The 16,365-nt window shown below is 38.5% G+C and overlaps 1 protein-coding gene across 33 annotated transcripts in view; it reads right to left on the bottom strand.

Moving 5' to 3' along the window:
* FIP1L1 (factor interacting with PAPOLA and CPSF1) overlaps window positions 1–13,829 on the bottom strand; it is a 75,201-nt gene extending 61,372 nt beyond the window's left edge. For 8 of the 33 annotated variants that reach the window (XM_047799588.1, XM_047799592.1, XM_047799601.1 and 5 more), the window contains exons 1-7: window positions 13,507–13,828; window positions 12,275–12,319; window positions 12,132–12,171; window positions 5,903–5,960; window positions 4,440–4,543; window positions 655–719; window positions 28–135 (exon numbers count right to left, since the gene is read on the bottom strand). In XM_047799588.1, the coding sequence (XP_047655544.1) occupies window positions 28–135; window positions 655–719; window positions 4,440–4,543; window positions 5,903–5,960; window positions 12,132–12,171; window positions 12,275–12,319; window positions 13,507–13,591 (505 nt within the window). In that variant the 5' untranslated portion in view covers window positions 13,592–13,828. Of the gene's footprint in view, window positions 1–27; window positions 139–654; window positions 720–4,439; window positions 4,544–5,902; window positions 5,961–12,131; window positions 12,172–12,274; window positions 12,320–13,506 lie in introns of all 33 variants that reach the window. The other 25 variants (XM_047799594.1, XM_047799597.1, XM_047799607.1 and 22 more) reach the window with 7 other exon arrangements.
* Window positions 13,830–16,365: the final 2,536 nt, after the last annotated feature.

The following is a 16,365-nucleotide window of genomic DNA, read 5'->3' as shown; positions in this document are numbered from 1 at the left end:
AACTGACATAATCCATAATAATCTTACCAGGTTTTCGCCATGGTTTATCTTCAAAAGAATCCAAATCAACCTCCAAGAGTGGAACTCCATTAATGCTTCCAGGTGCGTCAAGATCCACTCCTTTGACTTTCGTTCCTACTTTAGAAAAGTACAAAATGGTGAAGGAACTACATTGGAAAGAAGCTGATACTACAGACAAACAGAAAACACTGACACCTTTTTACTACTGTTAGCATAAAATACGGCAAAGATCCTAAACAAAACGGCGAGGTTTATCATAAATAAAAAGTGAGGTCAAAATGTATGGTATAGCTAGAGAAATTAGGGACTTGTTGCTCACAATAAGGGATTCCTATACCAAAAGGAAGTTGCTAACTTCTATGTTCTAAATCACTGTAGTCTGTGAGCTAAGAAAGATTTTTTACTTCTTTAAAGGTTATAGGACAAACAAAAAACCACACATACATGACAGGAACCCTATGTGACCCACACAACCTAAAATATTGATTACCTAGCCCTTTACAGAAAGTATCTCCACTCCATGAAAAACGGTCAAAAACTGCTTTTTAAAAATGAGCTGTAACAGCTTACAACCTATTCATGACCTATTCAGATATATATTCCTATGGATGCAACTGCAAATACAAATTTTACCTGTAGTCCCATAAACTCTTCCTCCTGTCTTGATGTTAAGATTTACAGGTGCTGTGCCGTAACTCCTAAAAGTAAAATAATAAAAATTATCCTGAGAAACTATACAGCAATATACAGCAATATATACAGCAATATATTCTGTATGTAACATAAATTATACAACCAAATATTAACTGAATAAACTGAAACTAGTTCAAACATTTTAGAAAATGTTTTAAACTAATTTTAAGGGTCTGTTCCTTGCTTAAAAAAAGATAAAAACAAATATTTTTTTAAAAGTCTAATTTTCCAACTCAAAAACCTACTTGCTACTAACTCAATTTCCCACTGTAATAAACTTCCAGAAATTTGATTGTGAAAGAAAGAACAGTTTAAATGCTTTGTTTTCATCTCATTTCCTGCTCATTCAAATGGACTCGTGAAAACGCACTGCTTTTCACCTGCCTAATAATTTTCATCTTTTGTCTCCAGTGTATTAAATTTGAAACCTAGGTAATTCTGCTTAAAGATATAAGGATAAATTCAACAAAATATTCAAATACTTGTATAAAGCTCCACTGCTATAAACACAGGAAGTATGAAGTAGCCCCAAATAAACTGTTATTGTCAAGCACTACTTCTACTTAAAATGTTTACTCATCTCATTGGCTAATTAATTCATTTAGTAACTGCTTGAGCATCAACATTACATCATATATAATGCTAAGCTAAAGAGAGAATGAGCAGCTAGACAAACATGGTTCCTCCCCCACAATGCTTACATTTCAACAATCTAAATTAAAAAAAAAAAAATCTAAATTTAGCACAGCAAAAGCTCTTTGGGATATCTATACATGATGTATAAAAGTCCTAGATGTTTGAAAGTCAAAGTAAAAAACCAAGGATTTTTTTTTTTCTTTTGGTCTTTTTGCTATTTCTTTGGGCCACTCCCATGGCATATGGAGGTTCCCAGGCTGGGGGTCTAATCGGAGCTGTAGCCACTGGCCTACAGCCAGAGCCACAGCAACACAGGATCCGAGCCGCGTCTGCGACCTACACCACAGCTCACGGCAACGCCAGATCGTTAACCCACTGAGCAAGGGCAGGGACCGAACCCGCAACCTCATGGTTCCTAGTCAGATTTGTTAACCACTGCGCCACGACGGGAACTCCTTTTTTTTTTTTAGGATTATTTTTAAATGGTCCTCTTACAGAACTGCTAAAAGATAAATCAAAACCATATTAAAAAATGTTTATCATACTTCATTACATGAATGTCTCTACTTTCCCTTTCCCATTCTGCCTTTTAAAACATTTTTTAAATGACACCAAACATTCATACTCACTGTGTATAAAGAAGCTTAGCTATATCAAAAACCGTTCTTAAGTAAATCTGATACCATCCAATAACCCCCCATGAAGTCTCAGGCTTCTCTAGGGGCTATATCCTATATACTTTAATGTCTAAAGAGAACGTCAAAATAAATTTATCAAGGGGAGTTCCCTGGTGCTCTAGTGGTTAAGATTCAGCGCTTTTCCTGCTACGGCCAGGGTTCAATCCCTGGGCTGGTAACTGAGACCCCACATCAAACCACTGCACACTGTAGTCAAAAAAAAAAGCATCAAAATATTTATTTTTGGAGTTCCCTAGTGGCCTAGTGGTTAAGGATCTGCTGTTGTCACTGCTGTGGTCCGAGGTCAATCCCTGGCCCAGGAACTTCTGTATGTTGCAAGCACGGCCAAAAAAATTTTTAAATTAAAAAATGTTTTAAATAAAAATATATAAAAAATAGGCTGGTAGGAGAGAGGGAAAAAAATTTAATCTACTCCTCCCACATTACCTACACATGGTAATACAATGTTATATACACAGTGAACTGTCTAAAAACCTCTAAACCACTGCACCTTTTATCTACCCCTCCATCTATAACCAATCTGTTACCCATGTTATATCCACTTATTATTCACTCAAATATATCTAATTTTTCCATCTATCCCTATATTACTGTTGCTGGCTTAGTTTGGATTATCATCCCATGTGGACAATTACTTCATAGCTGTTAACTTCATTTCTATCTAGTCCATTTCAATTACCACTGCTAGAGTTTATCTTTTCAAATAGTAGTGACTTGCCTATAAACTTTTTAAAGGTTCCATGATGATGACAACATGCTAACTCCCATCTCTTCAGTGGTTTCAAGCATCCTTTCTCATCTACCTTATCCTCTAGTCTTAAGATTCCTCTAAGCCATGCTTCCACTACATATACGTAGTATCACCCATCTAATTTATCTGTCCTTTTCTTTTGTCTCAAGAATTATTCACACAAGTTCAAATATTACCACATCTAGGATCTTCTCTTCAACACCTACAGACTTTTAGCAACTTATTCCTTTATACAGCTTCATTCCCAATAAAGCTACTTAATGAAATGTAGTGCAATTAGCAAAGTTTATTTTATGTTTCCAATGCACAAGTACCACAATATATATCCATTCTGAAAAACCGAAAAGACGTCAATAGAAAAGATCTACCACCATAACAAAATCACAACCTATACTTTATTCCCTTCGGATCTTCCTGTAAAATTCTTTCTATGTGCTCTGTGCATCCATGATAGTCCATTCACTTGATCCAGCTTTACAGACTATAAACCTTGAGACAAACAACTTATTGGCCTAAAGAGCCTACAGGCAAATTAACCACTTGAAAAATACACTATGAAAAGCAAAAATATACTTTTTTTTTTTAAATGCTTTTTAGGGCTGCACCCACAGCATATGGAGGTTCCCAGGCCAGGGGTCTAATCCGAGCTACAGCTGCTGGCCTACACCACAGCCACAGCAACACCAGATTCCAGCAACTGTGGTGTGTGCAACCTACACCACAGTTCATGGCAACACCGGATCCTTAACCCACTGAATGAGGCCAGGGGTCATGGTTCCTAGTCGGATTCTTTTCCACTGCGCCACGACAGGAACTACAGAAATACTTTTGATATTGTTTTTATTGGACAAAAAAATTAAAAATCTAAACTCAGATCTGGATAAGTAAAACGTAAGAACAATGCAGATGTAAACAGCAATTCAAGGTTTTCTAATTCTATTTAAAGAATCTCAATTCATTTATAAAGACATTTCAATTTTATAAATCAAAAATTGCTGCTTTTACGTAACTTTACCTAATTATTTTCAGGAAAAAAGCATTTTCATAGTGAAATCTCTTTTTATCATGAAACATAATTCACATATAACACTAATTTTAAGTGTACAACATAATGATTTGACATATGTATAAACTGCAAAGTGATTACAATAACTTCAATTAATAGCCACTACCACACAGTTACAAATTTTTTTTTTGGTAACAAGAACTTTTACCTCCTCTCTTAGCAATTCATTTGGTAAAATTTTAACAAAAGTTCTTTCATATCATGGTGAGATGGAAAAGTGTAAGAACAATTAAATCAATCACTAATTGTCTGATACAGGCACTCTACCTTTAATTTAAGCACACAGTTGTTACTTAAGAACTTACCCCGGAGTTCCCGTCCTGGCTCAGCAATAACAAGCCCGACTAGTATCCATGAGGATGCAGGTTCAATCCCTGGCCTCGCTCAGTAGGTTAAGGAATTGGTGTTGCTATAAGCTGTGGTGTAGGTCACAGATGTGGCTCAGATCCCATGTTGCTGTAGCTGTGGTATAGGCCAGCACCTACAGCTACAATTTGACTCCTAGCCTGAGAACTTCCATATGCCACAGATGAGGCCCTAAAAAGACCAAAAAAAAAAAAAAAAAAGAACTTACCCATACTGTGGTGCACCCGTTTTAATGTCTCCTATAGTGACATGAACATCATCCTCATCATCATCACTGTCACTGTCACTGTCGTCTTCAGTCTCAGTCACTTTCTATATCAACATAAACAATCATAAAATACAGTCAACAATCCATTTCAATGACAAATATGAATCACTGAAAAGGTTAATGGTTTTGCATTTTTTTGAGTTAATTACAGGGGAAAAGTTATACCTACTTCAACTCAATTACAACTTTGATGATTTACATGATAAAGAGTTAAGAACATGAAGTAACACCTTTTCTCAACATTCTTTTGGTAAATAACACCTCATGTATTTTTTGCTACTTTTATAACTGCCCCTCTTGCAAAAAAATCTAAGACAGTATACTAAAATATCAAGAAGATAAAATTATTTTTTAAAAGTATTTGAGGAATCTTTAACAAAAAGAATATGAAAGAGGAAAACAATCAAGAGTCATGGTTAAAAGCACCAAATAGTTAAGAAGCAGCTCACCTATTCCCAGCATCATTTACACGTAAAAGAGGCCCTACATGCAAATGAATGAGGGTACACTTTTTTTCTATGAGTAAAAATAGGGCCTTTTTTTTTTGCCTTTTCTTGAGCAGCTTCTGTGGCATATGGAGGTTCCCAGGCTAGGGGTCTAATGGGAGCTGTAGCCACCAGCCTACGCCAGAGGCACAGCAACAGAGCCACAGCAACTCGGGATCCGAGCCGCATCTGCCACCTACACCACAGCTCAGGGCAACGCCGGATCCTTAACCCACCGAGCAAGGGCAGGGAATGAACCCAAAACCTCATGGTTCCTAGTCAAATTCGTTAACCACTGCGCCACGACGGGAACTCCCAGTAGGGCCATTTATGAAAGTTTTATTTTTTTGAGGCTGCTTTGTGCCTAGTCACATAATAGTAAATTCAAAAAGTAGATCAGCTAGGCTAAATGCTTTTTTGTATACAAGTTCAAGTTGTTAGGCTTGCAGAATAACAACCTCCTCTGTTTTACAGGATTAAAATATTCATGGGACCAAGATTTGTTTAACCCCCCCCCCCTAAAAAAATCACTTTTAACGGGCATGTGGTCAGACTGTCACTTACATAAAATAAAAATTTGCTAAAGAACTTGACAAACTTGGGTTGAGAGATTCAATGTATGCTTTGAAAACCAGGCTCTCTGTGATCTAGCTAGTTGATCTAGGATCACTCAGTGCCCTGAAAGCAATTAACATCAAGCTCTTGCACATGCTCCATTTCCTCTGCAATCCCCTTCCACTACTTCTTCTCACGGTCATGCTTTTTGATATTACCAGATGACAAAGGAAATTATAAGAGGAGGCCCGATCATGCAAAATACCCCAGTCAGGTTAAATTTTGGTTTTCTTCCCAAGTGAATGGGAAACTACTGATAAAGATTTTAAACAGAGAAGTAACCAGATCCCAAAGCCTTGTTACCGGTTTAGGTACACCATTTTCAGCAGTTTCATCTTCAATTCCAGATGGAGGATTAGCACTACAAACAACAAAAACAAATACATGTCTGGTATTACTTTTCTGAAGTACAGAGCATACTAGTGTTCTTAAGCTATGTCTGAAGTTTCCTGAAGTTACTGTGCACTGGATATGCAAAGACATGGTAAAAACTGCCTGTCTGGGCCTAACACCTCACAAAGAACATGAACATTCAACACTGGAAGTAGTATGGAACTGCCTCCACAATGTTAATGATGGCAAATTTACAATCTGATGATAAGATATAATTTGAGGGTTTTTTTTTTTTGTCCTTTTGCCTTTTCTAGGGCTGCTCCTGCAGCATATGGAGGTTCCCAGACTAGGGATCTAATTGTAGCTGCAGCCGCCAGCCTATGCCACAGTCACAGCAACTCGGGATCCGAGCCAAGTCTGTGACCTACACCACAGCTCACAGCAACGCCGGATCCTTAACCCACTGAGCAAGGCTAGGGACCGAACCCGCAACCTCATGGTTCCTAGTCGGATTCGTTCACCACTGAGCCACGATGGGAACTCCGAGTTTTTTACATTTTTTTTGGCCATGCCCACAGAATGTAGAAGTTCCCTGGCCAGGGAACAAACCCACACCACTGCAGTGACCCAAGCCACAGCAGTGACAATGTTAGATCCTTAACCCACTGAGCCACCAGGGAACTCCCTTAATCAGTTTATAATTTATAATCTGTTTCTAATTTATCCTAAAATTATATTCAATATCAAAGTACTCTAGTAAATGCCAAGGACAAAAAAAATAAGTAAATAAATAAAAATTTTAAAAAGGAGTTCCCGTCGTGGCGCAGCAGAAACGAATCCGACTAGGAACCACAAAGTTGCGGCTCAGTGGGTTGAGGATCCAGCGTTGCTATGAGCTGTGGTGTAGGGTGCAGACACGGCTCAGATCTTGCATTGCTGTGGCTGTGGTGTAGGCCAGCAGCTACATCTTGGATTAGACCCCTAGCCTGGGAACCTCCATATTCCGCAACTGCAGCACTAAAAAGACAAAAGACAGGAAAAAAAAAAAAAAAGTAATTGCCAAGGACTATGTAACACAGTTTCCTCTTTTACCTGGTGCCCAAGGAACTCAGATCTGTGGTTTGATCACATTAACTCTTTCAGTATTTAGTAAACACACATGCTCTTGGTTCTCTGTTTCATCAGTCTTACTGGATATATGTTCTTTGTTGAATAAAAAATAAATAAGATAAAAAGTTTTACCTTCATGTATGACTGGCTTCCAATTTGACCCAAAGCAGTGCCAGAACTAATTTTGAAGCATTAATAAAAATTACTTTTTTTTTTCTTATTTTTTGCACCACGGCATATGGAAGTTTCCAGGCCTGGCACTGAATCTAAGCCACAGCTGCAACCAACACCACAGTTGTGGCAGCACCAGATCCTTTTAATCCACTGCACTGGCCGTGAAATGAATCTATGCCTCCACAGTAACCTGAGCCACTGCAGTCAGATTCTTAACCCACTGTGCCATGATGAGAACTCCAAAAAAAAAAAAAATTTCTTTTTTGTTTCCCAAGGCAAAAGGGATAAAAGCAAAAATAAACCAATGGGACTTAAACTGACAAGACTTTCGAACAGCAAAGGAAACCATAAAAAAAAAGACAACCTACAGAATGGGAGAAAATAATTTCCAAGGATGCAACTGGCAACAGCTTAATCTCTAAAATATACAAACAACTTACACAACTCAACAGCAAAAAAACTAACAACGCAATTAAAAAATAGGCAAAAGGCCTGAACAGACATTTCTCCAAAGAAGATATACAGATGGCCAATAAACACATGAAAAAATGCTCAACATCACTGATTATTAGAGAAAAGCAAATCAAAACTACTATGAGGTACCACCTCACAACAGTCAGAATGGCCGTTATTAAAAAGTCCACATATAACAAATGTTGGAGAGGGTGTGGAACAAAGGGAACCCTCCTACACTATTGGTGGGAATGTAAATTGGTACAACCACTATGGAAAACAGTATGGAGGTACCTCAGAAAACTACAGAACTACATATATGACCCAGCAATCCCACTCTTGGGCATATATCCAGACAAAACTTTCCTTGAAAAAGACACATGTACAACGTAAATCCTCTCTGGACTCAACTTTTCTCCATTATGTCATTCTTTTCCCTCAACAAAAGAAGCTTGCTTTCAAAAACAAAACAAAAGTAAAGAAAGTTCTTTCGGCATTAAAAAAAAAAAGAAGAGAAAAAAGAAAAAGACACATGCACACATAAGTTCACTGCAGCACTATTCACAATAGATAAGACATGGAAACAACCTAAATGTCTGTTAGAGATGAACTGATTAAGAAGATCTGGTATATACACACAATAGATTACTATTCAGCCATAAAAAAGAACAAAGTAACGCCATTCGAAGCAACATGGATGGAACTAGAGACTCTCATACTAAGTGAGATAAGTCTGAAAGAAAAGACAAATATGATATGATATCACATTATATGGAACCTAATATACAGCATAAATGAAACTTTCCACAGAAAAGAAACTCAGGGACTTGGAGAACACACTTGTGGCTGCCAAAGGGGAGGGGGAGGGAGTGGGATGGACTGGGACTCGGGGTTCATAGATGCAAACTACTGCCTTTGGAATGGATAAGCACTAAGATCCTGCTGTACAGCACTGGGAACTATACCTAGTCACTTGTGATGGAGCATGATGGAGGATAATGTGAGAAAAAGAATGTAGATGTGTGTGACTGGGTCACTTTGCTGTACAGTAGAAAAATGACAGAACACTGTAAACCAACTATAATGGAAAAAATAAAAGTCATTAAAATTTTTTTAAATTATTTTAAGGCCAGTTAAAATTTGAATTGGTCTTGTTACAAGAAAATTGATATATAACACTCATTCTCTTAAGACTCAAGCATATGTCCATTCACCATGAGATAAAACTTAATAGTACTATACTATAACTGCTTTCTTATATTTCTAATAATTATAGTTTTGATAGTAGGAATTAACCATTAACCTCATTTTATAGATAAACTGAAGTATAAGGCAACTCACAATTATTTTGTAGCATTTCTAGGGAAAATGTCCAGATGTTGATACAGGTCAAAGCTCTTTTCATTGAATTTCTGCTAATTAAGCAGTTTCTATATAAATCAATTTAATCTCATAGTGGTATTTTATAATCTTCTATCTTCAAATAAAACCAAAAACTTATCTCTTCCATTTTCACTATTCTACTACTTGACCCAAGGAAAAAAATATGCAGCCATAATTCTTCAGTACATTTCTCAGAAACAAGCTGAGTTTGCTTTTTATGTCACAAAACAGTATGTTTACCCAAAACGTGGATACATAAAACAAGACAATTGGTGACAGTACAATGCAATGGTTAAGAACAGTTTCAATGAGGGCCCAGTCACAAAGAAAGTGGGGAAACCTCTGAGGACAAGGACTTGACTCAGGGTAATGCAGTGTGTATGTACCATACTGGATACTAGAACACAGCTTTAGCAGAGCTCTCTTCTCCCAGAGACTTTTAAAAGTTCTCATTCTCTATCACCATTAAAATGCTAAAAACAAGATAAAATTATAAGCTTTTTGAAGAAAAACAAAACTTTAAGGGCAGATCTTTTCCTTCGGATGAAATAAACTTAATAGCTTTCAAAATAAAGTGTTACTAAGGAATATAAAGACATTTTAACACTGCAGCCTTCCTCTCCAATTTAACCAAGCTGTGTATTGAGGAATTAAAATTAAAGAATGTTTAATCAGAAAATAAGATTTGACAACTGTAGCCAAGAACTAGTACTAAGAAAAGAGAACAAAAACTAGTTCACAAAAATGTGTTTGATTATTTTCATTAATTTCCTGACCAAATGAAAAACAGGGTATGAAGAAATATTTAACTACATTCATTAATGATAAACTACATAAATCCCAACTTTGTGGTTAATTGAGATTAGGGTTAGGAACTGGGTTGGATATATACACTCCAAAACTAAGTGACAAGATTTCAGATGATATATCAATGGGTTAAAAAAAAAAAATCTTCCAATACAGGAGATATTTTTAAGCAAGGAAGAAATAATTTCAAATTTCTACTTCTCACTTCTTCTCACCATTCACTCTTTTTTTTTTTTTTTTTTTAAGGGCTGCACCCAAGGCATATGGAATTTCCCAGGCTAGGGGTTGCATTGGAGCTGCAGCTGCTGACCTACACCACAGCCACAGCAATGTCCAGATCAACGTCCAGGCAAGTCTGCAACCTACACCACACCTCGCAGCAACACCAAATCCTTAACCCACTGATGGAGGCCAGGGATTGAACCCACATCCTCATGGATCTTATCCATCTGAGCCACAACGGAAATTCCTCCATTCACTCTTTGACAACAGTGTTCAGATATAATTTATGTATCTCACAAACCATTCATTTGAAGTGTACAACTGAATGGTTTTTAATATGTTTACAGAATAGTGCAAACATCACACCATATAACTCTAGAACATGTTCATCACCTCCAAAAAAAATCTGCTATATATATATATACATAGTCACTCTCCATTTTGCCATGCCCAGTCTCAGCAACCACTCACTAGCTCCTGTTTCTATGGGTTTACTTAGTCTGTACATCTAGCACAATTAGAAATACAACATGTAGTCTTTTTTGACTGGTTTTAGCATGTTTTCGTGGTTCATCCATATTCTAACTAACACATATCAGTACTTCATTCGTGTCTTTTTACTGCCAAACAGTATTTCACTGCATAGATAAACCACTTTTTTAAACCTGTGCATTCATCATTTGATAGACAGTTGGGATCTTTCCATTTCTTGGCTATTATGTTGCTGCTATGAACATTCACGTACAAGTCTCATTTCTCTAAAGAATATATTTAGGAAAATTCCTGGATCATCTGGTAGCTCTACATTTAACCTTTTGAAAAACTCTCAGACCATTATCCACAGTTAGCTGCACCGTTTTCCAATCCCACCATTAGTGCTGTATAAGGGTTCTGATTTCCCCATTATCTTCACCAACACCTGTTACTATCTTTTTGATTACAGACATTCCTAATCAGTGTGAGGTGGTGTTTCCTCCTATTTTTAAACGCAAATATTCTTTAAAAGCTCTTTCTGTAATCACCTCTCCCCTACTCTAAGACACTAAGGCATCTGGTCAGAATAATGTCAGCATAGCGACATACTTGTATGCATGAGTTGTTGTGAAATTTTGAGTAAGTTGTTGGCTCCCCATATATGTTCTGTAAGTGATACTTGTATTTTTCTAGTAGTCTAAAAAAGGCAATCCATCTTAATTCATTAATTCCACACTGACTTCTGAATAAATCCAAACCTTGAAGTAATAACCAAAGTGCATTACTCTATCCAAAATATTAAGAAGTTGTAAAAGCAGGAGTTCCCGTCGTGGCTCAGTGGTTAACGAATCCGAATAGGAACCATGAGGTTGTGGGTTCAATCCCTGGCCTTGCTCAGTGGGTTAAGGATCTCGCATTGCCGTGAGTTGTGGTGTAGGTTGCAGATGCAGCTTGGATCTGGTGCTGCTGTGGCTGTGGTATAGGCCAGCAGCTGCAGCTCCGATTTGACCCCTAGCCTGGGGACCTGCATATGCCATGGGTTCAGCCATAGAAAAGACAAAAAAAAGACCAAAAAAAAAAAAAAAGAAATTGTAAAAGTAGCTACCCAAAGAATTTTTTATAAAGATTTTTATTTTTCCTTATAGCTGGTTTCCAGTGTTCTGTCACTTTTCTACTGTACAGCAAGGTGACCCAGTCACACATACATGTATACATTGTTTTTCTCACATTATCATGCTCCATAAGTGACTAGATATAAAAAATTCTTTAAAAATTTTCTTAGTAGTCAAATGGTTATACCGTATATTCCACTATCGAGATCACTTATGAAAACAATGTTCCTTAATAGTGAAAAATTTTCAAACCCTTAAAAAACTTTGTCTCCTAGGCTACTAACAAATAAATGAAATTGGTATAAGATTAGGTCCTTAAATAGTAAAAAAAGAACTCAATGTCTTTCCACCTTTAGTCAAAATGTAATTGAGCCAATGATCATAATGAAATAATTCTGACAATCTGCTGACAAAATCACTGTACCACACAATCTATATAAGCATCAACAAGAAATTTCACTAACCTGGCATTTTCTTCTTCTGGCCTTTCAACTTCATTTTCATCTACCAAAAAAAATACATAAATAAATAAATAAAATTAACAAACAAAGCTCTCTTTAAGAAACCAATATTATGAAAATCTTAAGTGATCATCACAAGCACTAACCTAGGTCCTTTGCCAAATCACTGTGCACATGCACGTCCCATGGGCCTATAAGCACATCCAAAGTTAGATCACCTTATAATAACTTAACAAGATATGTCTTTTATGAAAAATAAAAAAATTTTAAAAAATCAGACTTTACTTCTATAAAAATAAGCTTAATTTAAAAGGTACTAAAGATTTCTAGATCTGTGTAAAAGAAACCCTCAACGTTTACAATTCAGAGTATTACTAATGCTAAATTTTGCCACCAAAAAAAAAGATAATGTCTTTTACAAGTTTATCAAACTCAAAGTTTGTTAATCACATCACCAGGAGCTGCATGGTGCCTAAACGTGGTCTTTTACTACACTATTCTCAAGAGAATCAATATGCATTTTAGGCAACGAAAAAACATTAACTTTCAAAATTAGTATCAGTAACAAACAAGAAGGGACCATAACTTGATGGAAGTTAAAAATCAGTGTCACACAAGTCCCTTTCAAAGGGGTCATAAAAGATGTAGTGAACTTATTTTGTGAAAAAAATATACATGAGATGACACTGAAAACTATAAGCCTAGGGACATGAGATACTTCAATGATGTGGGTTAAGAGCAGTCTCTTATAAAAGAAAAATTTCACCTTAATACAGGAGACATTCAGAGTTTTCTTTATGGGCCATAATGTATTCCATCTCTTTCTCTCTCTCTTAATTAATTATTTTTAAAGCACGACTTTCAGACAAGAAGGTACCCTTGCAGTTGCATTCCATACAAACTGACCATCAAGAAACAAGACGTTAGTTTTACAGCATCAACTTTATTTAGCTATTATTACAGAATGACTGTTTCTGGCAACAGGAAGGGCATCCTACAGTCAAGGGGCAAGAGGAGCCGCACCAACACAGCTTAGAGGCGATACTAAAAAACAGACGAAAGAGCGCGGAGGCGAGGCGTCCGAGAAGCCCGAGTGAGCAGGTGGGAGAGACCGCAGGCCAGGACCCGCGCCCCCGGACCAGCCCCGAGCGGCCGCCGCCGGGTGGGTGCGCGTAGGGGCCGTGGGCTGGGCGTCCAGAGACCGAGGGGGGCGGGGGACGCGCATGCCGCACTCGGCCTGAGTCAGGCCGGACGAGGCTCTGTGCGAGAGGCCCCGGGCGGCGGCGGCGTCAGGGGCCTGGGACGCCAGCTGTCGGCAGACCCGGAGGAGAGGCCTGAGAGAACCCGGGAGAGAGAGAAGGGACAGGAAGTTCCGTACCGCCATAGAGCCACTCTTCCTCCTCATCCCCTCCGGTCCCGCCGCTCAGCTCCGACACTAGGCGCTCAACCTCGCCGGCCGACATGGCCGCCCCGAGCACAACTTAAAGGCAGCTATCAGCAGCCCCCTCCAACCCCTTCCCAAGCCTCGCTGCCCGGGGGCTCGACAGGGGAGCGAACCCGCCGGCGAGCGAAGAAAGCGCGAGACTCAAATCCAGGAGAGACGGCCGTGGCGGCGGCGGCAGCGGCGGCGGCAAAGAAGACGACTCCGGCGCCGCTCCGCCCGCGCCCGCGCACGCGCAGCAGCACCCAAGCGGCGCGGCGTCTCTAGGTGGCTTTGCTTCCGCAGCGGCGGCGGCCACCTAAGCCTGGTTGCGCACGCGCATCGTAGTTGGCCCCGCCTCCCGTGGAATCTCGCTTTGCTTTTTTAGCGTGACTTCCTCTTGTAACGTCGTGCGTCGTCTAGGATTCCCCTCCCCCAATCCTATCTCTGGTAAACCGTATTGCTTTTGCTGGAGAGTACTCCATTGTTACTTTCTGCCTTTGGTGTTTACTTTTTCTTCTCAGTCTGTTTTTTTTTTTGTTTGTTTGTTGTTGTTTTTTAATCTTAATGAAAGGCCTTGTTTCTTTCTTTACATGTATCAAACAACACAGAATCATTACCTCAGTCCCTGTTTCTCATTAGAGAACAAACCGTAATTCAAGCCCACTTTCTTGAAAAATTAACAGCAAATAAAAGCCAAGTAAATGAATAACGCATTGTCCGTGGTAAAAAAAATCAAAGACTTCTTATCTGTTATTCTCCTTTACAGAGGTAGCCTTTGTTTTCCTGTTTCAGGGGCAGTATTATGAAATTTTATATATATATTTTCTTCACATGCATTGTTTTGGTGGAAAAACTTGAGGTTAACCCGTCTTAAAGAATACAATATGCGTGTATCTTTGTGTGGATTGTTTTTTGTTTGGTATTTTTACTCAGTGTCTTGGGGAATCCTTCCCATATGTGAGTTGTTTTTTATTTAGCAGTGTCTTGGAGAGCCTTTCCATGTTCATGTATATATGTATGAAATTATGTCCATTTTTAAGCCCTTCATAATATCCCATAACATAGCTATCACAAAATGAATACAGCTAGTTCCCTACTGATGTGCATTTAGAATGATTTCAACTTCCCACTTTCGTAAAAAAGAAAGAAAGAAAAAAAAAACCCAAAACAACAAGCCTTGTAAATGACTTGCTGTTTTGTACAAGTGGGTTTTTTTTTTTATCATAAAGTATGTGAAGTTTTCATTTTACTAGATATTGCCAAGTTTTGGGGCTACTTTTGAAAACACGTCTCTCAAGGAGAAGAAAACATGCTGTGTGAGAACTGGTGGTTTAGCTCTTACCTAAAACTATCTAGTAGCAAGACCTCAGGTAATCCACCCCTCTGTGCTTCAGATTTCTCATCTATAAGATAGGAAAGCTGAATTTAGATGATCTCTGAAGTCTTTTTCTGTTGTAAAGTTTTCAGACAGAACACTCACTTTTTAGAAAGAAATCCATTCGAGTTTTACAAATCAACCAATTGGTTTACTTGCTCTCTGGTCAATAAATATTGTTAATTTATTTAACAATTATTGAGGGACTTCCTGTTGTGGCACATCAGAAATGAATCCAACTAGTATCCATGAGGATACAGATTTGATCCCTGGCCTCACTCAGTGGGTTAAGGATCTGGCGTTGCTGTGAGCTGTGGTGTAGGCCAGCAGCTGCAGCTCTGATTCGACCCCTTGCCTGGGAACTTCCATATGTCAAGTGGTCATGGAAAGCCACTCTAATGAGGTGGTACAAGAGTAGAGACCTGAGTGAGAGATATAAACCCTTTGGACTTCTAGAAGGAACTCTTATCAGATGGAGAGAATAGGAAATGCAAAAGCCCTGAAACAAAAGCATACTTGGTGTTTTCAAGGAACCCAAAATGTGGCTGGAGTGGAGTGAGGGAGGGAGAGGGTATATAGATGAGGTTAGAGTTATTTGGGGGGTGGGTACTGCAGAGCTTATCACTTCTTGCTGCACACTATGCTGATTCCATGGCCTGTGTCTATGTCATCATATAGTAATTATTTGACAACATCTATTTTCCTAAGAGTCTTCACTAAGTCCTCCCTCAAAAGGGCATCTTTTTGTTTGTTGGTTTGTTTGTTTTGGGGGGGGGAGGTTGGCTTCAGTGTGCAGCAGTTGCTATGGAATCTTAGTTCCCAGACCAGGGATTGAACCCAAGTTGTAGAGGTGAAAACTTGAAATCCTGACCACTAGACCACCAGGGAACTCCCAGGGCATCTTCTTATATGTCATTCCAATTCCTGATTTGGTGCCTAGCACTTAAGAGATCTTTGCTTCTACTGACAGTAATGAAATGAAGATTTTAGATTCTGCTTAAGGGTGTCATAAGGCAATCACTCATAGTCCCTATTTACCTTTCTATTTATCATTTCATGAGTCTAGAACAACCTTTGGTGGTTTCATGGGAGAACTGATTGCCTTTTGCTGAGAAGCCTCTTTCTCCTTTCAGGGCCCGAATGAGCTTGTCTTTCAAGGCATTACTGAAATGAAAGACTTGATGGATAATAATTAATGCATCAGAATCATCTTCATGGTGGAGGTAGCTTTTGAACTAAGCTTTGAAAATGAAGGTTTGCACAAGCAGAAAAGCCCATAAATCACTAATAATCAACCTTAAAAGGCTTGTTCTTTCATTGCTTCCAAACTGAGTTTCTTGCCTGGATAAACTTCCTTAGTTAAAGATGTCTTTGGAGTTCCCATCATGGTGCAGCAGAAATGAATCCAGCTAGGAACCATGAGGTTGTGGGTTTGATCC

This window comes from Phacochoerus africanus, chromosome 10 (genome assembly GCF_016906955.1).
Source record: "Phacochoerus africanus isolate WHEZ1 chromosome 10, ROS_Pafr_v1, whole genome shotgun sequence".
Taxonomy (NCBI): Eukaryota; Metazoa; Chordata; class Mammalia; order Artiodactyla; family Suidae; genus Phacochoerus; species Phacochoerus africanus.
This window is presented reverse-complemented; position numbering and strand designations above follow the sequence as displayed.